Source organism: Gopherus evgoodei, chromosome 4 (assembly GCF_007399415.2).
Source record: "Gopherus evgoodei ecotype Sinaloan lineage chromosome 4, rGopEvg1_v1.p, whole genome shotgun sequence".
Lineage (NCBI taxonomy): Eukaryota > Metazoa > Chordata > Testudines > Testudinidae > Gopherus > Gopherus evgoodei.
This window is the reverse complement of record NC_044325.1, coordinates 72,948,036-72,972,302: the sequence shown is the minus strand read 5'-3', so window position 1 is coordinate 72,972,302 and position 24,267 is coordinate 72,948,036. Positions and strand designations below refer to the sequence as shown.

Here is a 24,267-nt window from a genome sequence, read left to right as displayed (position 1 = left end):
ATTGGGTTACCAACTTGCTTCATTACTGTGACCCTCATGCTTTGGTGATTTTGAGCATAGGGGCTTCAGAGGCCTAGTGTACAGATTAGCTGAATAGAACTCAATCTGTGTAATACATTAATTTAAATTGTTTTTGTTGGTTTTTTTTTTTTAAATTGTGTCTTTCTTACATTTATAGATCAAACTGCAGAGGTGAAGGTTGGGAACCCTTTCATACTGTTACAGCAGAGCCCATCTCACTTGCTCTCTCTGCTCTTGTTTGAGAGACAAGTTCCTCCTGACAGGTTGGTGCTTTTCATGAATACTTAACTGATGACTTTAGTGCTCGTGAATTGAGCTGTACTCTGTCTTCTATGACTAGAACAGCTGCAGAACAGACTTCTGCTAGATCTGAGGAAGGCGTTAGTTCCTGGCTTCTCTAATGAAATGGCCACAGAAGATCGCAATTAGTGAAACTTATGGTTTTGTGACCTAGACAACGACTGGCCATTGGGAATTGAACTGAGAGATCTAGGGATGTGTGGTTTTTAAATTAAAACTGTCTGACTTCTGAGCACAGTGGTCACACATCTTATACATGTAACAAAAATAAAATTGTTTCCCAAGATCACTTTGAGAACTTCTGGGCATGGATATTACACTGGTAGGCAAGTAGACTGGATTATCTAGTACATGTTTTCCATCTCTAAATTCTGTATTGGGCTGGTACTGAAAGTGTGCGACTTGATAACTGAAGCAGGTGTTAAATGAGACAGTATTTGATAATACCCTATAAGCTGTTCAGTGTCTTTATGTAATTCACTGTACTGAGGACCAAACTGAAGGATCTTTCGTGGTATTGCCCTGAGCCGTGTATATCAGACAAGGGCCTTATTGAATGAAATTTTAGGGTGAAGTTCTCTTAGCTGCTAGAGCCATGGCCAGTACAGCTGTTGGAGCAGCAGGTGTTTACTGTATATTTTTACATTTTAGCCATTTGGAGATATTTGTGCAAAAGTTATTAAACCTAACGAAGTTGTACATTTCTGTCTGGATTTTACTAAGTCTGTTTTAAAAGACAACCGATCTCAGAGTAGTCCACCAATAATAGCTTATGGTAAATGTTCATTACATTTTCAAGGTCTGTGCCACCCCATCTTCCCAAAATAACTTCCCCACTTACATAAATGCCCACTGTTTCCTCCAAGAAACATCTTATGGACCCAGCTAGTCCATGAAGCATTTAAGCCAGGAGTAGGCAACCTATGGCACACGTGCTGAAGGTGGCATGTGAGCTGATTTTCAGTAGCACTCACACTGCCCGGGTCCTGGCCACTGGTCCGGGGGCCTCTGCTTTTTAATTTAATTTTTAAATGAAGCTTCTTAAACATTTTAAAAACCTTATTTACTTTACATGTCTGACGAAGTGGGTATTCATCCACGAAAGCTTATGCTCCAATACGATGTTAGTCTGTAAGGTGCCACAAGACTCTTTGTTGCTTTTTACAGATCCAGACTAACATGGCTACCTCTCTGATACTTGACAACAATAGTTTAGTTCTATATTACAGACTTAGAGAAAGAGACCTTCTAAAAACGTTAAAATGTATTACTGGCACTCGAAACCTTAAATTAGAATGAATAAATAAAGACTTGACACACCACTTGAAAGGTTGCCGACCCCTGATTTAAGCTTTAAAACTCACTCTTCTTCTGTTCATATTTTATGTACTTTTTATCTTTGCTGCTATATCCAAATTCTGTAACTTTACAGTGCAGGTATCTGTTATATCTTTGGCACTGCCCTGCTGCCGAGCTGTGCCCTGTACATTTTCAAATGATTTAAGTGATTACAGTGGTAGATTTAGAATTAGTGGGGCCCTGTGCTCAGCTTCGTTTTTGGGTCCCCTCTTTGTGACCCAGCCAAGAAAAAAAAATTCTCTCTTATCTTCCCCCCGGCTCCCATTTTTCATTCTTTTTTTCTTCATCCTCCTCCTATAAGTAATAGGAACTAAATGATGATAAAGTGAGGTACCTTGATTTGTTTTTGTAGTCTTATTTTGTCACCTACCACTTGAAAATTGCTGAGGGTCTTGGTGGACCACTTAATGAGCTTTCCAAATATTGTTTGTACTGTTAGCTAACTATTGTAAAATGCTTTGGATAAGAGCGCTTTATTTTTAAAAAAAAAAAAAAAGGTAAAAAAACGGGGTGTGGGGTCTGGCCAGGAGTTAGGGTGCAGGAGGGGGCTCAGGACTGGGGTAGGGGTTTGGAGTGTGGAGCACTTATCTGGGGCAGCTCCTGTTTGGTGCAAGGGGTGCAGGTGGAGCTGTGGCAGGGGGTGCAGGAGTCAGGATGGGCAGGGGGTTGGGGGTGAGGGAGTACAGGAGTCAGGGCAGGGAGCTGGGGGTGAGGGGGTGCAGGAGTCAGGGCTGGGGTGCGGGAGGGCAGGGGGCTGGGGATGAGTGAAGGGGGTGCAGGAGTCAGGGCTAGGGGTGTGAGTTGGGTTGTCGAGGTGCTCCCAGCCCCCTTCCCTGAGAGGCTCATGGCAGGGAACTGGATGGGGATTGTGTAGAGGGAGTGTGCGGGCCCCGCCTTTGTTCCACCCTGCCTTGATTTTCCCCCCCTCCCCAAGTCACCCCCCCTGGCCTCTTCTCTGCCTCCTCCCACTCCCTCCAGGAGCGACCTGAGCACTGGCAAACAGCTCTTTGGTGGCAAGGGAAGCGCTGGGAGGGAGGAATGGGAATGCAGCATGCTTGGAGGAGGAGGTGGGAATAGTCAGGGAAGGGGGAAGGTTGGGTGCTGGTGGGTGTGGAGCCTGCAGCAGGAGCCCCAGGAGCCGGCAGGACCAAGCTTCTGCCCCTGCAGCTGCCTGGCCCTGGGGCCCCCTAGGGCATTCTGTGTTTTACTGTAAATCTGCCTCAGAGTGATGACTAAGAATTGGAGTAAATCATATTACCAAAAAACCCTCTTGTTGTAGGCTCAACATTGGGCCTTTATCAAAGAGAGTTGATATTGTGCTTAACAAGTTTCTGTAGTCTGGCTAAATTACATATTCCATCCCATTTGTTTCCTGACAGACTCCATTAATTGCGCTGTAATGAGATCACAGTGCATTGTTTTAGGCAGGTAGTCATTGGGTCCTGACCTCCGCAGACTGGCCAGGATGGCAGTGCTGCAGCTGCTAGAGGTGGGAGCTTAGCTTTGTTCTCAAACGTCCTCCCTGACCCCCCGACACTTGGAATGGAATCCAGTAGCTCCAGAATGGCTGTACCCAGTACTCTGCTGTGGGAGAGGCTGATATGACTCTTTCAGCAGGATCCTTCTCAGTCTCCCTCCAAAAACAGAGGAATAAATGCAGGGTTTAGTTACAGGGTGGGATGGGTTGCCAGGCTATGCATTTTAATGACTTCATCTGCAGGAAACTTATAGTTCACAGAAATATAGGCAGTGGGAAAGAGCTGAGGAAATGGGTGGTATGGGCCCACCTGATTCTTAATGATACTCTCTGTTGGATGCCCCAGAGAGAGGTGTAAAACACCCCAACATCTCCATTGTCACCCTGTACTGGGGGACATTTCTTCCTTACTCCAAATTTGGAGCAAAATATACTGTTGTAAGGTTATAAATAGGATTAGGTGCATAATCCTGGTGATTCTCACTCACACGCAGCTGTTGGAAAGTGTATTAAGCCTGACTTGGGAGTGCCCTTTTTTAATTAACAAAGTAGATGCTCACTTTGAGGCCATGTTATCTATTGGACAGAACAGAGGAATAGCTGCTGGGACTCTGAGTTCTCTTCAGAGCTCTGCTGCTTGAATCCTTGTGATGTTAGGCAATACACAACCTCGGAGTCTCATTTTTCCCCTGTTAGAGGGGATAGTACGTATCTTGGAGGACTTTTAATGTTTGTAATACTTCTTGAGATGCTGTGTAAATGCAAGGTATTATGCACGTGCACCTGCTCAGCTGGTGCTGTTTTCACTCCTCCAGGCTCTCTTCGCTGTTGGCAAAAGAAGAGTTGAACTTAAATGTGCAGCAAGTTATCATTAATTGTTGTTGTGAGCCACTGTCCTTGTGCAGTACCAGGCAAAGCAGCCAGACCAGGTCTCTTTTGACTAACATCAGCAGCCTAGCACATCTTCATGCCTACCATTGTCTGCCAGATGTTGAGATACCTATCCACAATCCAGCTATGGACTCTGAGGAGGATTCTACTCAGCCCTCTTCTTCCCTGGCTGACTTGAACCAGCACACGCTCACTGCCTCTTCCCTGGCCTTCCTGAAGTGTCAGTCGAAGCTAATGGCTACTGTGGCATGTCTCTGTGCATCCAAGGTACAGAAGGTCCCCAAACCAAGCCTGTCATGGATGGAATTTCGGGGCAAGAGGGAAGTCCCCTTGGGCCTGGAGCAGATTTCCAAAGAGTGTGAGACATTACTGAAGGAGTTCTTGATGCTGGAGAGTTTTCTTCTCACCATGTCTGAGCCACTTCAGGATCACCAGGAGGAGGGTACTGGTTTGGTTAGTGGCCTCTGTGGCAAGCCATACATGTCGCTTGTCCTTTTGGGCTTGCATTCTACCATGGCTGTCGAGGTATTAATGGAAGTCTTTGAGCAAGCGCTCACTGCAAAGGACTGGCCCAGAGCCCTGAAGATCTTGGACCTGTACAGTCAGGATATGGAGGAGCTGACCAGCGTGAGGGATGCTGCGCTGAGCTGTGCGACTGCTGACGGTAAAGGGAATGAGTTTTCTTTATAGTGTACAGTCTGAAATAGGGATTGGAAATAGGGGAGTGATCTGGTGGTCCATGGGCAAATCCTCCCCCTGCTCCCTAAAGCATAGAAGCTTGGCTTCATGCTGGTAGCTTGTCTGTTCACAGGTAAGGATGGTTGGCAGTATCTGTTCCCAGTGAAGGATGCGATGTTGAGAAGTAGATTGGCCCTGCGCTGCTTGGACAGGTGGCCCCTTGAGGCTTGTCTGGAAATCCTAGCATACTGCATCTGTGATCCTGGCATAACTGAAGAACTGAAGTCTGATCTGCAGAGCAAAACAGGAGAACTGCAGGTTTATCGAAAGGTACAAAAAAAATTTTATTAAGTAACTAGGTATGGAGTATACCTGCCTAAAAACTTCTTTAACCCTTGGTTCCCTTTGGCACATAAAATATCCTCCCCAAACCCATGTAGAAAATTCAAACCTGGTCAGCTTTCTGGAAGTGCTGAAATGTCAGGTTAACTCTCTTTCCCTCATCCATAATTTTTCCTTTCCAGTTGCCTCTGTGCTTTGTTTCCAGAGAATACTGGAGACAAAAGCACAAAAAATCCAAAGAACTTGAGTCCATTCTTCCAGGGTCTCTTTTTCCTGCAACCTGCACAGAGGCAGCAATCACTGGAAACTTTCCAAGAGAGCTTATTTTTATCTGAATTTTCAATCCCAGTTTTACAAGCCTAAGAAGTTGAGGAATCCAGACTCTTGCCTGCTTATCCAGTAGGTTTGGTCTATTCATAGCATAACTGGTGCTGTGTTGTCTCTTGGAACTCTACCAGGAATCTCTTCAGACAGATATATTAATGGGTTTAAACCTCTGTGATATAATCTTTTCACCTAGTCCTCTTGAAATTGAAGTGAATTCACCTGGGATTCCTGGACCCTTTCTATTATGATAAATGTAGTTTCCTGGCTTGGGCTAATTCTCTGCCTGGGCCCAGTGATGAGTTTGAAGAAATATTGTTCAAATCATTCATAGAAACTCTAATGTTTTACTAGATTTTGAATTTGCAAGATGTCCCAACATGGAATGACTGGCAAGATCTGAAAGAAGCCTGCATTGATGATCCCCAGGCCATCATGAGTGTTATTCTGGAAGCAAAGGTATGGCATCTTACATGGCGCTTTGTTTAAAAATTAGAAAATGGTGTCACTATATTACATGTTGTTAAGCAATTCTTGTAGATACTTGTTTCAACAGAGTTCACAAGGCAAGAAGAAAAACTCTTAATAAATTGTGTCTTGCAGAAGCTAATTGGAATCGTTGTTTGTCAGGATTTAAATGAAAACAAAGCACCCCCCCATAGTTTTGTCCTAATTTAATTGCCATACATAACCCATTTCTTCCATTCTGCCTCAGAAATCTGACAAGGAGTGACTCTCTTGGGTGATGTGTGTAAGTAACATGCTGTCCTTGCCAAGGAGAAGCAAAGCTAGATGGGTTTTTCTTAATGCTTGGAAGAATAAGCAGTGTGCAGTGAGTGTGCTATACTGGGAATTAAAAAAATAAACTCTTCTAGACAGAGCTTACATTTATTTGAACTTAGAATTTTTAAAGTTAAAAATACAGCTGTTGGTGAAATACAGGTTTGAACAGCATAAAATAACCAATGATGCAGAGCCCATGGAATATATCCTTCTGAAACTATTAACAACCTTGCTGGAAATTCTCAGTATAATCCAAGAACACTTACAAAAATATTTGTCCAAAATGCCTTTTTTTCACTGGCAGGTTACAACAGTTAGCTCAGTGTAGGATTGGACTCTGGCAAAATTGTATCATTTATTACCCTCCCCTGACCCATCCAACCCTGGTGTTGTCATTATTTCTTGCTGGAGGAAAGAGTACTGTAAGACTACTGAGCTGACCTTGAAATGTTAATTAGAGCATGGGCATGAATAGCCATAATGAAGGGAGCTGTTGTTTACCTTCCTTCTCCTTAGGATTATGAGTTGTGTGAAGAATGGGGTCACTTATACCCTGTCCCAAGAGAACACTTGATCAGCCTTCACCAGGAGCACCTCCTGCACTTGCTGGAAATGGGAGACACTGAAAAGGCTTTGCAGGTAACCAGAGGGCTGTTTTTGCCTTGCTATCTTCAAAGGGTAAGTCACTGGTAAACAAGGGTACCCAGACGCTGCCCCTTAGTTAGGCTACTTGCCAGAAGCCTTGGCTGCATAAATGTAGATTGCAGCTGAACTCTTCATTGCAGAGATTCAACCCTGTACAGATGACAGGTCTCACCACGCCAGGCCACTTTGATCAAAGTGGAATATTGTATGCAGAGACTTTTAGTCTTGTCCTCTACACTGAGGTTTAGACAACTTTCACATGTTGTGGACCAACAGTATTGCCAACCCCAAGCTTTCAAAAAACACAATGGACCCCTAACATTTTTAAACCAATGTCATGAATCATGACACTTCAGAAATAATACATTTTAGGTTCTTAACTGCTAAATAGGTAGGTTTCAGGTCTTTAGGGGTCAACTTTTCTGTCTCTTCTCTGTAACCATGAGGGCTACATGTTTTTTTCCCCCTCCCAAATGAAAGCTAAGATTCTGAAGTTGGGGCTTCAAGAAAAACACTAAATACCACAAGACTTGTCTACATGGAGCACATTTGGCCCCATGCTACACATTGGCAACTCGTTTTAAAGAACACTTTTGATGGCCACTAAGGCTTGGCCTAAACTACAGAGTTAGGTCCACATAAGGCAGCTTATGTCAACCTAATTAGGTCTGTGTACATTGGCGGGAGCAAGGCTGTAATAATGTAAGTGCCCTACTACACTGACATTAAAAACTCCACCTCCATAAGCGGCATAGGTGTATGTCGGTGTAGTTAGGGTGACGCAGTGTCTGTGTAGACATTGTGTTACTTATATTGACTGTTGGCTGTCATTCTTGTCAATTTCACAGCTACAGTATGGAGCCGTGAAATTGATGAGGAAGCTGGGCAGTCAACCCAGGGTGAGTGAGGGGCTCCAGCTAGAACCTGGTTGCCCTCCTATCAGGGTTTCCCGCTGTCAGCCAAACTGCACCTGCCCTGCTCCCCACTACAAGCTTGGAGCTGCCTGGATTCTGGGTGTATAGCTCCCTATTGGGAGCCCAGGGGGCAAAGCCGGGCTTCCAGTGATGGGGAATCAAGAGCCCAGGCTCTCAGCCCCCCTCCCCTTCCTGCCCCTCTTCAGTCCCTGGAAGCGCTTCTGGTGAGGATATGCACCATCAACAGAAGGAGGGTAGTGTGGACATGAAATGCTGCAGTAATTATTGCAGTGACTGTAAGTTACCCTAACATAGGTTGATTTAAGTTTCTAGTGCAGGCATGCACTAGGTCTTAACAAAGCCTTCTTTCTTTTTCTAGTGTTCTGGTTCGTGGCGGGTGTATATGTTCATAAAGCAAGTTTCTTTGAAAGGATACTATGAGGCCCAGATTTTACATTCTATGGGGAAAAAGGGATTTTGCAAAATCCTTATAACAAAAATGTTTTCATAGCTTTTTTAACTTAATGAATATGCAGGGTTTCTTGGTTTGGATTCAACGTTAGAAACTGTAATGGAATATTCTTGTGCTGCTAGTGCAGAAGAACCAGGAAGTGAAACTGACCAATCTGGTTTCACTGCTGCCTTGATTTAATGAAGTGTGAAAGCAAAATTCTTTTCGGTTGAATAATCATGGGACTGTTACTAAAATAACACAGAGAAAATGAAATTAAGTGCCCTCTTACAGAGAACTTTAGGATCCTTACAGGTTAATGTAGGAGTCATCTTGATGATTCAGTATTTGACTCTTAATTTTTGGTCTTCTATATCTCACTTCCTGTTAAATTAAATTAATTTGCAATAAATCTGTTTATTTTAATTGTTAGGAACCTGTTCTTGATCATAGATCATTAAGTTGAGGGCAGATAGGCTGTGCAGTGATATGCACATAGAAATGATTAAAACACCGTCAGGTACTTTAAGAGGTTGTTGCAATTTAGATAAAATGCTTGAAAGACTAGCGTAGGGGGAAATATGCTGCTCCACACAAGGTAAATGGACTAGCTGAGCTTAAGAGGCCTTTCCCTGCCATGTAATCAGGATCGTCTGCATATTTTTCTCTTGGCTTTTGTAGCTCTTAGAAAGAATAGAAGACTCTGATACGCGCCTTGTGATAAGTGAACAGTCTCTTGACAGGCATCCCAGCTTGGCAGCCTCTCACTTCCTAGCAAATTATCTCACTACCCACTTCTACAAGTACCTGACAGCTACACGCCATAACGAAATCCAGGCTCTCTACATGGGATCAAAGGTGAGCAAAGCCACAGAATCCCAGTTGCTTCACTCCATTCTGCATTTACAGTAATATGTACTGATTCTACAAGTACCTGGTGGTAGGCCTGAGAGGAGAATTCTGCAGTGGGAGACCCAGGTATCAATTCTCAGTACCTATCTGAACCAAGTGTATGAACTGGAGGCGAGAGATGGAGAGGAGGCCTTAAGCCATCTTTGTATATGCTGAATGTTGGGGCTTTTGTAGCTTCCAGGATCATCAGAGCAGCCTCAGGACTCTGTGGGCCATTGAAAGCAGAGAATAGTCAGCACAGGAGGGGAAGGGGGATTCCAGAGGATTAGAAAAAGGGAAATAAGGACAACCAGGGGAATTTCAGACCAGTCAGTTTAACTTCAGTACTCTGAAAGATAATGGAGCAAATAATTAAGCAAATCAATTTGCAAACACCTAGAAGATGATAAGGTGATAAGTCAGCATGGTTTGACATGATTTGTTCTTGACAATTCCAATCTAGTAGCTCTCTTTGACAGGGTAACCAACCGTGTGGATAGGGAGGAAGCGGTAGATGTGCTATATCTTGATTTTTAGTAAGACTTTTGATACTGTCTCGCATGCCTTTCTCATAAACAAACTAGGGAACTACAACCTAGATGGAGCTGCTATAGGGTGGATGAATAAGTGGTTGGAAAACCATTCCTAGAGAGCAGTTATCAGTGGTTCACAGTCAAGCTGGAAGGGCATATCAAGTGGGGTCCCGTAGGGATCAATTCTGGGTCTGGTTGTTCCATATCTTCATCAATGATTTAGATAACGGCATAGAGAATACACTTAAAAGGTTTATGGACAAAACCAAGTGTGTATGTGGGGTGGGGATTGCAAGTGCTTTGGAGGATAGGATTAAAATTCAAAATGATCTGGACAAACTGGAGAAATGGTCTAAAGTAAATAGGGTGAAATTCAATAAGGACAAATGCAAAGTACTTCACTTAGGAAGGAACCAGGGTGGATTTGATTTAAATCAAATTGATTTTAAATCGTGATTTAAATCACTGGTTAGGAAGACTTAATTTAATCATGGATTTCTACATAAAAGTGCATTCTTGTTGGTTGTTATAACCTTTAATACATATTCTTCATAACTCAGAGATATAGGTGTAGGTTTCATTTTTAGAAGGTACATACTTTACATTTTTAAAGTGATTTATTTTGAAAACTTTTTCAGATTAGTTTTACAACTATATCAGAAAATGAATGATTGTTTGGTGATTTCACTTACCAAAGGTAATTGAAGCAGATATTCATGAAGTCATTGGGAGGTGAACTATCTCCAATTCAACAGGTTAATCATTAATGTTTTGGAGGATTTTCTTGTCATGCTGTATTAGGAGGAGAACATCACCAGACAGGCATTTAAATTGTTGTATTTAACTAAAACAACAATGTTATGTATTCTAGATTTTTTCTTCAACAGCAAGCATATAACATTTTAACAAAACAAGCATATGAATTTTTTAATTTAATTAAATCTTCAATTTTTTTTTAAAAATGAGGGTTTTTTTGTTAAAATGGTTAACTAAAATAGTTAAATATTTTAAAAAAAATTAAATTTACTGTCAGCTAGGTCAACATGAGAAATTTAAAATATTGGTTTCTGCAGCTAACTCAGTCATCTTCACCTTCATTTTCCTATTTCCTATTTGTTCATAATCTGGAAAAGGAAAAACAAGCTTTCCCGCTTTTTCAGGTCCCAACGATTTCTCAATTTGGAATGAATTAGACAAAAAGAAGAAAATATTCTTTCTACACTGACAGAAGAAGTTACTGGTGTTAAAAGTGAGATTATCACTTTACCAGTCTCTGAATCCAAGTGCTTAAGTGACTTCCACCAGTTGGCTGGTGTGACTTACTTTAAAACATAATCAGCAAACATATATTTCTTGAATGGTTCACCCTTAGCTCTGAAGTTTATTATAGTTGGCATTATGGAGGGATGATTGCTAGATCTCCATATCATAGCCAACTTCTCTTCTTCAGCAGTTAAGGTTTGACGCTGGTACCGAATATTGATAATATTTGCAAGAAAATGAGCTGGATATAGTGCTTGTCCCATTTGTTTTCTTAATACTTGTAATCTAACTGTCATTGCATATTTCTCTTTTTAAGATCTCACTCAGTTCCTTCCAAATTTCACCATGGTCAACAATAAAACAGCTATTTCCCTGCATTTTCTTCAAGGCTACAGAAATAGGCTTCAGGGTACTCAGCATATGTTCAACATTTCTCTTAAGCCCAATGTTGAGAACTTTGGCTGTGACAGTGCCATCTATTTTTTCATGATTTTGTTCCCAAACTGTGATCAGATTAGGCCAGTTCTTGATACAGTGCTCAAAACAGTCCACTACTGAGTTCCATCACACGTCTTGTGGGAGAGTTAGCTTGGTTCCTCCCACTTTTTTTCAGAGCAGCTGCTGCAAAGTGGTTGTTACGGAAATATTTTTCAGTTTCAACAGCATTAGCCTTTATTTCTGGTACAGTGACATCTTTGGCTAGGAGGTGTATCAAATGAGCACTGATACCATATGTTATTAGCTTGGGACTCTCTTCATGCTCTTCTAAACTTCTTCTAATCTTGGATACATTTGCAGCATTGTCTGTGACCCAAGCTGTGTACTAGACATTTGAATATTTTTTCAAAGTTTGTTATAGCTTTTACTGCTACTGCTTGTAAGTATTCTGCTGTGTGTGCATTTCCTGATGTATCAATTGTTCCTATAAGGAAAATATTGCCTTCTTCTGTTGTCACACAAGCACATACAACAGGATCATTCTGGACATTGCTCTACCCATCAAGGTTCAGGTTAAAAATTTTACCCTCTAGACCTTTTGCACACTGCTCAATTTTTTTCCATACACTTTATCCAGCAATTTGCCTGCAACATCTTCTTTGTTGGGTGAACTGTATCCTGGTCTTAATGAAGTGGTAGGTTCTCAATCATACGGAAAGGAGAGTTTGTTACATAAACAAACTGGGCAATTTTTTCATCAATTACCTCTTTTTTGTAAGCTGGTGGTTCTTATCACAAATTTATCTATGGTTATTTCTGGATGACGGAGATTTTTTTTTTTCGCTACAGGTGATGTACTGTGGCTATGTGACATACATGATGTGACTGAAACACTATCATTGGCAGATAACTGTGAAACTATAGAAAATTATGGTCATCTTGCAGGTGGATAGTCTTCAGAATCCTGTATGTTGAGGATGGATTCTCCTAAACAAAATAATCCAATGCAGTTATTTCATTATTATTACCATACTGCTCATTTAGTATTACTTGTATTCACTGACACTCAGTACTCCTTTAAAGGTGAAATTATAAAAGGAAGAACTGCCTATTTCAGCTATTTATTTTTTATCACAACTGCATCTAAAATGCTAGTACCATAGAGTAACAACTATATTTTTTTACTCAAACATGAGAATTCAAGAATAATCCAGAAGGAAGACAGGCAGTCCTTAAAAAAGAAGTATTAAATAAAAAAGTTTACCAACCTGAAGATCCTGCATGTTCATACATGTTCCTTTCATCATCTTCAACACAGCTTCCTCTGAGAAGGAACACTTCTCATGGTGATTTTTCATTCGGGCAGCCAGGCCTTGCATTTCTTTATTGCACTGTTTGCATTTTGCACACATGCCTGTCTTACTCACAGGTAGAGGAACTTCATTAAAATATTCCCATACTGGGTCTCTTTTATGGCCTGCTGCCATTATAGGTTTTCTTTCTAGTGAGAGAATGGTATGGTAGATCTCAAATCAGTAAAGGCTACACTCAGAGAGACCTCAAGACTTCTGGAATATGCTGCTTAAACAGTTTCGCTTTTGTTTCTACTGCCTGTCCCTCCCTTCTTACATTTATCTCTAGACTTCTCCTTGTCCAGATCTATTCCACCCCCAACAAACTTCTATTCATTGAACTTTTTGAAACGTTGCACTTTTAGAGAGAGGTAAGGGATCGACTCTGTATACACAAATTTGCAGTGGGACAATTGGGTTTAGGTCTGTTATTTCTCACCTCTATATATTTATTTATTTAAAAACATTTTTGCGGTTAACAAGCATGTTATCTCTGGAGACACAAATCCACAGTTTTGAGAACTGCAAAACTAATCATCTCTGATGGTATCTTGTAAGACTGAGCACTGAGTCCCACTGAGTAGATAGAAAGATAAACCTATATATCTATACAGAAACCCCTGCAACCCCATAAAATTGGGTCCCTAATCCATGACCTATTGGAACTCCATTTACAAAACTTTTCTTAAACTTTACATGAATATAGTGTTTCATACTATAGAATTAGAATTTATAATCCATATTCCATGATGGGCAGTATGAGTCAAAAGTGTAACACTCTTTTGCCCCCGCCCCCAAAAAGGGGGGGCAAACCTCATTCTGAGATGTATTAGCAGGAGTATTGTAAGCAAGACATGAGAAGTAATTCTTCTGCTGTGCTCCAAACGGATTGGGCATCAAATGGTGAAGTGTTGTGTCCAGTTCTGGGCACCACATTTCAGGAAAGATGTGGACAAACTGGAGAAAATCCAGAGAAGTGCAACAAAAATGATTAAAGGTCTAGAAAACATGACCTATGAGGGAAGATTGAAAAAATGGGGTTTGTTTAGTCTAGAGAAGAGAAGACAAGACTGAGGGGAGACATAACAGGTTTCAAGTACATAAAAGGTTGTTACAAGGAGGAGAGAGAAAAATTGTTTTCCTTAACCTCTGAGGATAGGACAAGAAGCAATGGGCTTAAATTGCAGCTGGTGGTTGAGGGTGGACATTTAGGAAAAACTTCCTAACTGGTGGTCAAGCACTGGAATAAATTGCCTAGGGAGATTGTGGAATTTCCATTGTTGGAGATTTTTTAAGAGCAAATTAGACAAACACCTCTCAGGGATGATCTAGATTGGGGGTTCTCAAACTGAGGGTTGGGACCCCTCAGAGGGTTGTGAGGTTATTACATGGGGGGCTGCAAGCTGTGAGCTTCGACCCCAAACCCCGCTTTGCCTCCAGCGTTTATAATGGTGTTAAATATATTTTAAAAGTGTTTTTTAATTTATAAGGGGGGTTGCACTCAGAGGCTTACTATGTGAAAGGAGTCACCAGCACAAAAGTTTGAGAACCATTGATCTAGATAATACTTAGTTCTGCCATAAGTGCAGTGGACTGGACTAGATGACCTCTCAAGGTCCCTTCCAGTCCTATGATTCCTTCTTGCCTTGGGAGACGGAAAGAATTCCAAGCTTGTTCTTGGATAGAAGTAGAAAGTACAATAGCTATTTGATGCACTCTGAGCAATGGCACTGCTACCTGTGTAATACTTAGCACATATATGGTGGATTTAATTTGAGGGTCTCCAAATGCGTTCCAGATGTGGGCAGTATTATTCCAATATCTGGATGAGAGAACTGAGGTACAGAGAGAGCAGCTGCCTTTACAGAAGTCACACCAAATCCATGATAGAGCTGGGACTAGAACTTGGATCTCCTGATTTTTGCCGTCCCTTGCTCTTGCCACTTGTAGGAGCAGCAGTTATCTCTATGATCTGTGTAACTATGCTCTGTATAACCGGTAGGTTCAAAAGATCTGTTGCATCTTTCCCCTCTTCTCCCTCTTTGAATACCTGTGAAGTGGCTTTTCCCCCTCCCCCTCCCTCCTGGAATGCTTGTGGGATGAATGGGCTGCTTGAGCAGCTGGAAGATCAGAAGAACTCCCAGGTAGACAAGGTGTCTGGGACTCTGATTAGGCAGCGATCACATGCCCAATGCATGGACACTGCCAGAAGTGAGTGTGACCAGCCAGACACAGGCAAGTCCTCTCTAGTTGCAGGCCATGAGGAGCAGGTCCTTAAAAGGGGAAGGGACCATGTGCTCAGGACAGCACTCACAAGCTTGTACCTCCAGTGAAGGCCCTTCTCCTGGACCGCCTGGCCAGTGGTTCGCACGTTGCATTTCATCCTGCCTCAGGAAGACTTACCTTCATCGCACCATCCATCACTGCACTGTGGGACATTTACCTTGAAGGATCTTGACATCTCCATTGCCGTGCCTGTCCTGGGAGCGTGAGTATGCAAGTGTGTGTGAGACACCCCCCTATCCTCCCTTTCTTTTGAGCTTAGCTTATCAGTATAATAAATGCGTTGCTTTCTGCCAAACTTTGGTGGGTCATTGGTCCTCCCTAAGCTTACTAACTGGCCCAATTTCAGGTAACACCACTATGCTCCGCTTTAAGCAGATATTTACGCAAACTGAATGGATTGAAGTCTCATCTATAACTCTGCTCTGTAACATTACCAGTATCATACCTGCTTCAGTGCTTCCTAAAATAACTGGTGCATGGTCCAATACACTCTTCTGTTACCTAGCTTACTACAGCCACTTTCCAATATACCAGGTGTCATAAACAGATAGCTAAGGGTTAATGTCTCTTTCACCTGAAACACCTGACCAGAAAACCAATCAGGAAACCGGATTTTTTCAACTTTGGGTGGAGGGAAGTGTGTCTCTGAGTCTTTTGTCTGCCTGCCTGCTTCTCTGAGCTTTGGAGAAGTACTTTCTACTTTCTAGTCTTCTGTTTCTAAGAGTAAGGACAAAGAGATCAGATAGTAAGTTATATGGTTTCTTTTCTTTGGTATTTGCATGAATATAAGTGCTGGAATGCTTTGATTTGTATTCTTTTTGAATAAGGCTGTTTATTCAATATTCTTTTAAGCAATTGACCCTGTGTTGTATCATCTTAATACAGAGAGAACATTTGTATTTTTTCTTTCTTTTTTATATAAAGTTTTCTTTTAAGACCTGTTGGAGTTTTTCTTTACTTCAGGGAAATTAAGTCTGTACTCACCAGGGAATTGGTGGGAGGAAGAAATCAGGGGAAAGCTGTGTGTTGGATTGCTAGCCTGATTTTGCATTTCCTCTGGGTGAAGAGGAAAGTGCTTTTGTTCCAGGATTGGGAACGGAGAGGGGGACTTACTCTGCGTAGTTTCACAGAGCTTGTGTCTGTGTGTCTCTCCAGGAGCACCTGGAGGGGGGAAGGGAATCAGGATTATCTCCCTTTGTTGTGAGACTCAAGGGATTTGGGTCTTGTGGTCCCCAGGGAAGGTTTTTCAGGGGGACCAGAGTGCCCCAAAACACTCTAATTTTTTGGGTGGTGGCAGCAGTACCAGGTCCAAGCTGGTAACTAAGCTTGGAGGTTTTCATGCTAACCCCCAAATTTTGGACGCTAAGGTCCAGAATCTGGGAATAAGGTTATAATATGGTGTGCAGCGTTGTGGGAAAGATACAATCCAGAAGCCAGTAGGAATATTATATTTTTCTTTTCTCTGCTAGGGGCTTTTTAGCAGAGAGAAACAGTTTGGTTTTAAAAGGGAACCAGAGAGAATTTTTTTTTTCTGCTCTCTAGCAGTTTGTGGTTTGCATGTTAAGCGAGAAGCCATTACCAAACTGTTAAGGGTCTTTTGTCATGCAATAGCCCTCCCATTAGGTGGCAAGTACCAGCACTTATATGCATGCAAATTAAGTGGTTTTTCTGGTTTCCCTTCATTGAACATTAGCTAGAGAGAGAAAGGGAAAAAAGCACTGTTGCTAGGCAGACTCCAGGAGGGAACAGAGCCTGCAGTTCAAAAGAGAAACACCGGAGGGCACCCCAACACAAGAAAACAGGAACCATGTCTACCAGGACAAAAATGGAGGCCGAAGACCAATTCAAAGAAGCTGAACACAGGCGAGAGATGGAAAAACACAAACAGGAACTAGAAATAAAACAAAAAGAGATGGAGATAAAAGAAAAGGAAGAAAGCCTCAAACTGGCAGCCTTCCAAAGAGAACAGGCAGCCCAAGAGGCAGCACACAAAAGAAAACTAGAAGAAGAAGAGGTGGCCCACCGCCGAGAAATGGAAAAGCACCAAAAAGTAATGGAAAAGCACCAAAAAGTAATGGAAAAACATCAAAAAGAAATGGAAAAACAACAAAAAGAAATGGAAAAACAACAAAAAGAGAATGAAGAGAAGGAAAAACAGAGAAAACATGAACTGGAGATGGCAAAAGCTGGGCTGCATGTGCCAGCCAACCCTAACAACCCGGCGCCAATTATTGCTCCACAGCACAGGAAATTTCCCACCTACAAGGCAGGTGATGACACCGAGGCCTTTTTGGAAAATTTTGAAAGAGCCTGTCTTGGGTACAGCATCCCCGAAGACCAGTACATGGTAGAATTAAGGCCACACCTCAGTGGACCTTTAGCAGAGGTGGCAGCTGAAATGCCCAAGCCGCAAATGAATGACTATAAACTTTTTCAAACCAAGGCCAGATACAGGATGGGGATAACCCCAGATCATGCCCGTCGGCGCTTCAGAACCCAAAAATGGAAACCAGAGGTGTCATTTCCCAAACACGCCTACTACATTGCAAAAAACTATGAGGCCTGGTTAACAGGAAACAACATTCAAACCTTGGAAGAAGTGAACCTCCTCATACAAATGGAGCAGTTCTTGGATGGTGTTCCTGAAGACATCACACGGTACATACAAGATAGAAATCCCAAAACTATCGCTGAGGCGGGGGAAATTGGAGCCAAATGGATGGAACTGGCAGAAAGCAAAAAAGCTACTGTCAAGGGGAACGATTACCCCAGGGGGCACACAGACCATAAACCCTACAACCGAGGACAGCCAAAGACCCTACATACCACCCAAGTAAAGCCACAAATACCCTACTCTTCAACCTCACCAGTCTCCAGTAACTCACCTCGGCCCAGTGACCCATCAGATGGAAGATGCTTTAAGTGTAATGAACTGGGACATATCAAGGCCAACTGTCCCAAGAACACCATGCGAGTGCAATTCATTACACCACCATCACCCCAAAGATCCCCAGGCCCAGATGCCTCTCAAATACCCTTGGAGCGAAGGGAAAATTTGAGAGTGGGCGGAAAGAAGGTTACTGCGTGGAGAGACACGGGGGCACAAGTGTCAGCTATCCACCAATCCTTCGTTGACCCCAAATTCATCAACCCAAAGGCCAAAGTTACAATTTACCCCTTCATGTCACAAGCTGTAGACTTGCCTACAGCTCAACTGCCTGTCCAGTACAAAGGCTGGTCAGGAAGGTGGACTTTTGCAGTCTATGACAATTATCCTATCCCCATGCTACTGGGGGAAGACTTGGCCAACCAGGTGAGGCGGGCCAAGAGAGTGGGAATGGTTACCCGTAGCCAAACCAGGCAAGCTTCCAGACCCATTCCTGTTCCTGAGCCGTCCACAGAAGCCCCGTCTGTGTTACCAGAGACCCAGACAGAGGCAGTGGACCCGGATTCCATGCCTACCACTGAAACAGCCACAGCATCTCCAGTCCCAGGCCCGGAACTGGAACAGCAACCAGCACCAGCAAGTGCAACCACATCTTCAAACTCAACGCCAGAGGGTGCCAGCAAGCCAGAACTGGCAGAAGCAAAAGACAGCCATACCCAAAAGGCTCAGCCAGAGCCTGAAATACCCTCAGGTGCACCAGCGGAGAGCGGTTCACCAGCAACGAAAACAACCCCATCACCTACATCGCTTCCAGAGGGACCAAGCCCAAGTCCACAGTCTGAGGAAGAACTGGTGACCCCAGCCTCAAGGGAACAGTTCCAGGCTGAGCAGGAAGCAGATGACAGCCTTCAGAAAGCTTGGGCGGCGGCACGGAGCACCCCACCGCCTCTCAGCTCTTCTAATCGATCCCGGTTTGTTATAGACCAAGGACTTTTATACAAGGAAATTCTTTCTGGTGGACACCGGGAAGAATGGCAGCCGCAAAAACAGTTGGTGGTTCCAACTAAGTACCGGGGGAAGCTCTTAAGCTTAGCCCATGATCATCCCAGTGGCCATGCTGGGGTGAACAGAACCAAGGACCGGTTGGGGAAGTCCTTCCACTGGGAGGGGATGGGCAAGGACGTTGCCAGGTATGTCCGGTCTTGTGAGGTATGCCAAAGAGTGGGAAAGCCTCAAGACCAGGTCAAGGCCCCTCTCCAGCCACTCCCCATAATTGAGGTCCCATTTCAGCGAGTAGCTGTGGATATTCTGGGCCCTTTCCCAAAAAAGACGCCCAGAGGAAAGCAGTACGTACTGACTTTAGTGGACTTTGCTACCCGATGGCCAGAAGCAGTAGCTCTAGGCAACACCAGGGCTAACACTGTGTGCCTGGCCCTAACAGACATCTTTGCCAGGGTAGGTTGGCCCTCTGACATCCTTACAGATTCAGGGTCTAATTTCCTGGCAGGGACCATGGAAAAACTGTGGGAAACTCATGGGGTGAATCACTTGGTTGCCACCCCGTACCACCATCAAACCAATGGCCTGGTGGAAAGGTTCAATGGAACTTTGGGGGCCATGATAAGAAAATTCATCAACGAATTCTCCAATAATTGGGACCTAGTGTTGCAGCAGTTGCTGTTTGCCTACAGGGCTGTACCACATCCCAGTTTAGGGTTTTCACCATTTGAACTTGTGTATGGTCACGAGGTTAAGGGGCCATTACAGTTGGTGAAGCAGCAATGGGAGGGGTTTACGCCTTCTCCAGGAACTAACATTCTGGACTTTGTAAGCAACCTACAAAGCACCCTCCGACACTCTTTAGCCCTTGCTAGAGAGAACCTAAAGGATGCTCAAGAAGAGCAAAAGGCCTGGTATGACAGACATGCCAGAGAACGTTCCTTCAAGGTAGGAGACCAGGTTATGGTCTTGAAGGCGCAACAGGCCCATAAGATGGAAGCATCATGGGAAGGGCCATTCACGGTCCAAGAGCGCCTGGGAGCTGTGAACTACCTCATAGCATTTCCCAATTCCTCACTAAAGCCTAAAGTGTACCATGTTAATTCTCTCAAGCCTTTCTATTCCAGAGACTTACAGGTTTGTCAGTTTACAGTCCAGGGAGATGATGCTGAGTGGCCTGACGGTGTCTACTACGACGGGAAAAAAGACGGTGGCGTGGAAGAGGTGAACCTCTCAACCACCCTGGAACGTCTGCAGCGGCAACAAATCAAGGAGCTGTGCACTAGCTTCGCCCCATTGTTCTCAGCCACCCCAGGACGGACTGAACGGGCATACCACTCCATTGATACAGGTAATGCTCACCCAATCAGAACCCCACCCTACCGGGTGTCTCCTCATGCCCAAGCTGCTATAGAACGGGAGATCCAGAACATGCTACAGATGGGTATAATCCGCTCATCTACCAGTGCATGGGCATCTCCAGTGGTTCTGGTACCCAAACCAGATGGGGAAATACGCTTTTGCGTGGACTACCGTAAGCTAAATGCGGTAACTCGTCCGGACAACTATCCAATGCCACGCACTGATGAGCTATTGGAAAAGTTGGGACGTGCCCAGTTCATCTCTACAATAGACTTAACCAAGGGGTACTGGCAAGTACCGCTAGATGAACCCGCCAAGGAGAGGTCAGCATTCGTCACCCATGCGGGGGTGTATGAATTCAATGTCCTTCCTTTCGGCCTTCGAAATGCACCCGCCACCTTCCAGAGGCTGGTAGACGGTCTACTAGCTGGACTGGGAGAATTTGCAGTTGCCTACCTCGATGATGTGGCCATTTTTTCAGACTCCTGGCCCGAACACCTACTACACCTGGAAAAGGTCTTTGAGCGCATCAGGCAGGCAGGACTAACTGTTAAGGCCAAAAAGTGTCAAATAGGCCAAAACAGAGTGACTTACCTGGGGCACCAGGTGGGTCGAGGAACCATAAACCCCCTACAGGCCAAAGTGGATGCTATCCAAAAGTGGCCTGTCCCACGGTCCAAAAAGCAAGTCCAATCCTTCTTAGGCTTGGCCGGATACTACAGGCGATTTGTACCACACTACAGCCAAATCGCTGCCCCATTGACCGACCTGACCAAAAAGACCCAGCCAAATGCCGTTAAGTGGACTGATGAGTGTCAAAAAGCCTTTACCCAGCTTAAGGCAACGCTCATGTCGGACCCTGTGCTCAGGGCCCCGGACTTTGACAAGCCATTCCTAGTAACCACGGATGCATCTGAGCGTGGTATAGGAGCAGTACTCATGCAGGAAGCAACAGATCACAACTTCCATCCTGTCGTGTTTCTCAGCAAGAAACTGTCTGACAGGGAAAGTCACTGGTCAGTCAGTGAAAAGGAATGCTATGCCATTGTGTACGCCCTGGAAAAGCTACGCCCATATGTTTGGGGACGGCGGTTCCAACTACAAACTGACCATGCTGCACTAAAGTGGCTTCATACTGCCAAGGGGAACAACAAGAAACTTCTTCGTTGGAGTTTAGCTCTCCAAGATTTTGATTTTGAAATTCAACACATCACAGGAGCTTCTAACAAAGTTGCTGATGCACTCTCCCGTGAGAGTTTCCCAGAATCCAGTAGTTAAAAAGTGTTCTTAAAATGTAAAAGTCTGTTAGTTATATACTTAGTAGTATATGTAAAGGTGCATGTGTTGTATTAATCTGTTTATTTTCAAGTTCTAGAAGGAAATTGCCGCCAGTGAGCTTCCCCACTGTCTGCAATTTGGGGGGCGTGTCATAAACAGATAGCTAAGGGTTAATGTCTCTTTCACCTGAAACACCTGACCAGAAAACCAATCAGGAAACCGGATTTTTTCAACTTTGGGTGGAGGGAAGTGTGTCTCTGAGTCTTTTGTCTGCCTGCCTGCTTCTCTGAGCTTTGGAGAAGTACTTTCTACTTTCTAGTCTTCTGTTTCTAAGAGTAAGGACAAAGAGATCAGATAGTAAGTTATATGGTTTCTTTTCTTTGGTATTTGCATGAATATAAGTGCTGGAATGCTTTGATTTGTATTCTTTTTGAATAAGGCTGTTTATTCAATATTCTTTTAAGCAATTGACCCTGTGTTGTATCATCTTAATACAGAGAGAACATTTGTATTTTTTCTTTCTTTTTTATATAAAGTTTTCTTTTAAGACCTGTTGGAGTTTTTCTTTACTTCAGGGAAATTAAGTCTGTACTCACCAGGGAATTGGTGGGAGGAAGAAATCAGGGGAAAGCTGTGTGTTGGATTGCTAGCCTGATTTTGCATTTCCTCTGGGTGAAGAGGAAAGTGCTTTTGTTCCAGGATTGGGAACGGAGAGGGGGACTTACTCTGCGTAGTTTCACAGAGCTTGTGTCTGTGTGTCTCTCCAGGAGCACCTGGAGGGGGGAAGGGAATCAGGATTATCTCCCTTTGTTGTGAGACTCAAGGGATTTGGGTCTTGTGGTCCCCAGGGAAGGTTTTTCAGGGGGACCAGAGTGCCCCAAAACACTCTAATTTTTTGGGTGGTGGCAGCAGTACCAGGTCCAAGCTGGTAACTAAGCTTGGAGGTTTTCATGCTAACCCCCAAATTTTGGACGCTAAGGTCCAGAATCTGGGAATAAGGTTATAATACCAGGTAAGTGGCCATTCTTGGCGGGGGGGGGAAATACTATCTACTGCAGGGATCAGCAACCTTTCAGAAGTGCTGTGCCGAGTCTTTCTTTATTCACTCTGATTTAAGGTTTCACGTGCCAGTAATACATTTTAACGTTTTGAGAAGGTCTCTTTCTTTAAGTCTATAATATATAACTAAACTATTGTTGTATGTAAAGTAAATAAGGTTTTTAAAATGTTTAAGAACCTTCATTTAAAAATAAATTAAAATGCAGAGCCTCCTGGACCGGTGGCAGGACCCGGGCAGTGTGAGTGCCACTGAAAATCAGCTCGTGTGCTGCCTTTGGCAGGTGTGCCATAGGTTGCCTACCCCCGATCTACTGTCTCTCTTTTACCCTATGATGAGTGTAGTGGAACACAGCAGCAAAAAATTAAGGATTGGGTTAATTGTTGTTTTTGCCTGCTGTCTATTGTAGTGGGAGAACAATATTCTGCCTTTCTATAACCCCTCTCACCTGACAACTATAAAGCATTTTACAAATGCTAATTACATACCTACTTCACAGGGAGGTTGTGATATTTCATTTTACAGATGGGGAAACAAACTCTCTTGCCTCAAGAAGGTTGTCCAAGGTTACATAGCAAGTCTGAGCCAGAGCCAGGAATAGGACCCAGGCTCTCAGGTCTAGTCTTTAACCTCTAGATATTGCTTCCTCCCCCATATAGATCATTGTGCTGGGTGCTTTTTGGATGTAGACAATCCTTGGATTCTGGCTATGTGATGATGGTCTGCCTCTGTCTCCTTCCTGTGTCCAAGGTATTGCTGACTCTTCCTGAGGCCTACCGTGCTAGCTACTCCCACCTGTCCTCCAGGCCACTGCTCATGCTGGAGCAGCTGCTCATGAATATGAAGGTGGATTGGGCAGCTGTGGCCATACAAACGCTGCACCAGCTCTTGGTTGGGCAGGAGATCGGCTTCACTGTGGATGACATGGATGCTTTGCTCTCCAAGTATTCAGAGAAAGCCCTTGACTTCCCTTTCTCATTAAAAGAGAAGAGATCAGGTGACTGCATTTCAGAATGGTCCCGTCTACCAGGGAAGGCAGGGTGGAGGCTACATTGTTGTCAGTTTCCCCTAAGAGCACCCTACCCCATTTTACTGCAGGGTTTTATACAGCCAAATATCCCCTCCTTGTTCCAGCCTAGGGCATGTTCTTTGAGAAGTCCTCTCCTTTTCACCACAGCAGATGTTTTCAAAAGATTAGTAGCCCAAATAGTCTTAATTTTCACCTGGTGCTTTTTTCAGGGCCTCCTTCCTTTTACCATTTAATCTCACCCCTTTCAATGTAAATTAATTGATGGACTTAATATATAATAGGTGCTCAGTAGCATCTTGCCCAAAAACAAACGTGAGTTTATGTTTTGTGGATCTTAATGGATCAAGTCTTGAAGACTTGACTTCTGTTTGTACTCTCTGCAAAAAACCCCCAGTTTGGGGGCAGTTCTGTATGATTGGTTGTCTCTGCCTCAAGAGGTCTGGGACTGGAACAGCAGAGGGTGCTGCAGGTCAAAGCAGGTGCATCAGCAGAGCTGTGTGTGAGAAGCCTGCACAGCATCTGCTTGCATTATGTCTCCCTCTAATGGTTGAGCTTGTTTAATAAAATATGCATCTTTTGCTTGTTCCTGTTAGTTGCTTGCAGGAGATCAAGTCTGACGCTGTAATATTAGTATGTGTGTTTACCCTGCCACGGAGTCAGATGATTCCTCTTTGCTTTGACCATCCTGTTCCAGTGGAGGGGAACC

At 43.7% G+C, this 24,267-nt stretch overlaps 1 protein-coding gene across 10 annotated transcripts in view; it reads left to right on the top strand.

The window, feature by feature from the left end:
* ZFYVE26 (zinc finger FYVE-type containing 26) overlaps nt 1-24,267 on the top strand; it is an 89,786-nt gene that overhangs the window by 40,965 nt on the left and 24,554 nt on the right. For 9 of the 10 annotated variants that reach the window (XM_030559782.1, XM_030559786.1, XM_030559783.1 and 6 more), the window contains 7 exons: nt 179-284; nt 3,973-4,712; nt 4,860-5,056; nt 5,747-5,851; nt 6,692-6,814; nt 8,867-9,043; nt 23,282-23,528. In XM_030559782.1, coding sequence (XP_030415642.1) covers nt 179-284; nt 3,973-4,712; nt 4,860-5,056; nt 5,747-5,851; nt 6,692-6,814; nt 8,867-9,043; nt 23,282-23,528 — 1,695 coding nt within the window. The remainder of the gene's footprint in view (nt 1-178; nt 285-3,972; nt 4,713-4,859; nt 5,057-5,746; nt 5,852-6,691; nt 6,815-8,866; nt 9,044-23,281; nt 23,529-24,267) is intronic. The other variant, XM_030559787.1, reaches the window with a different exon arrangement.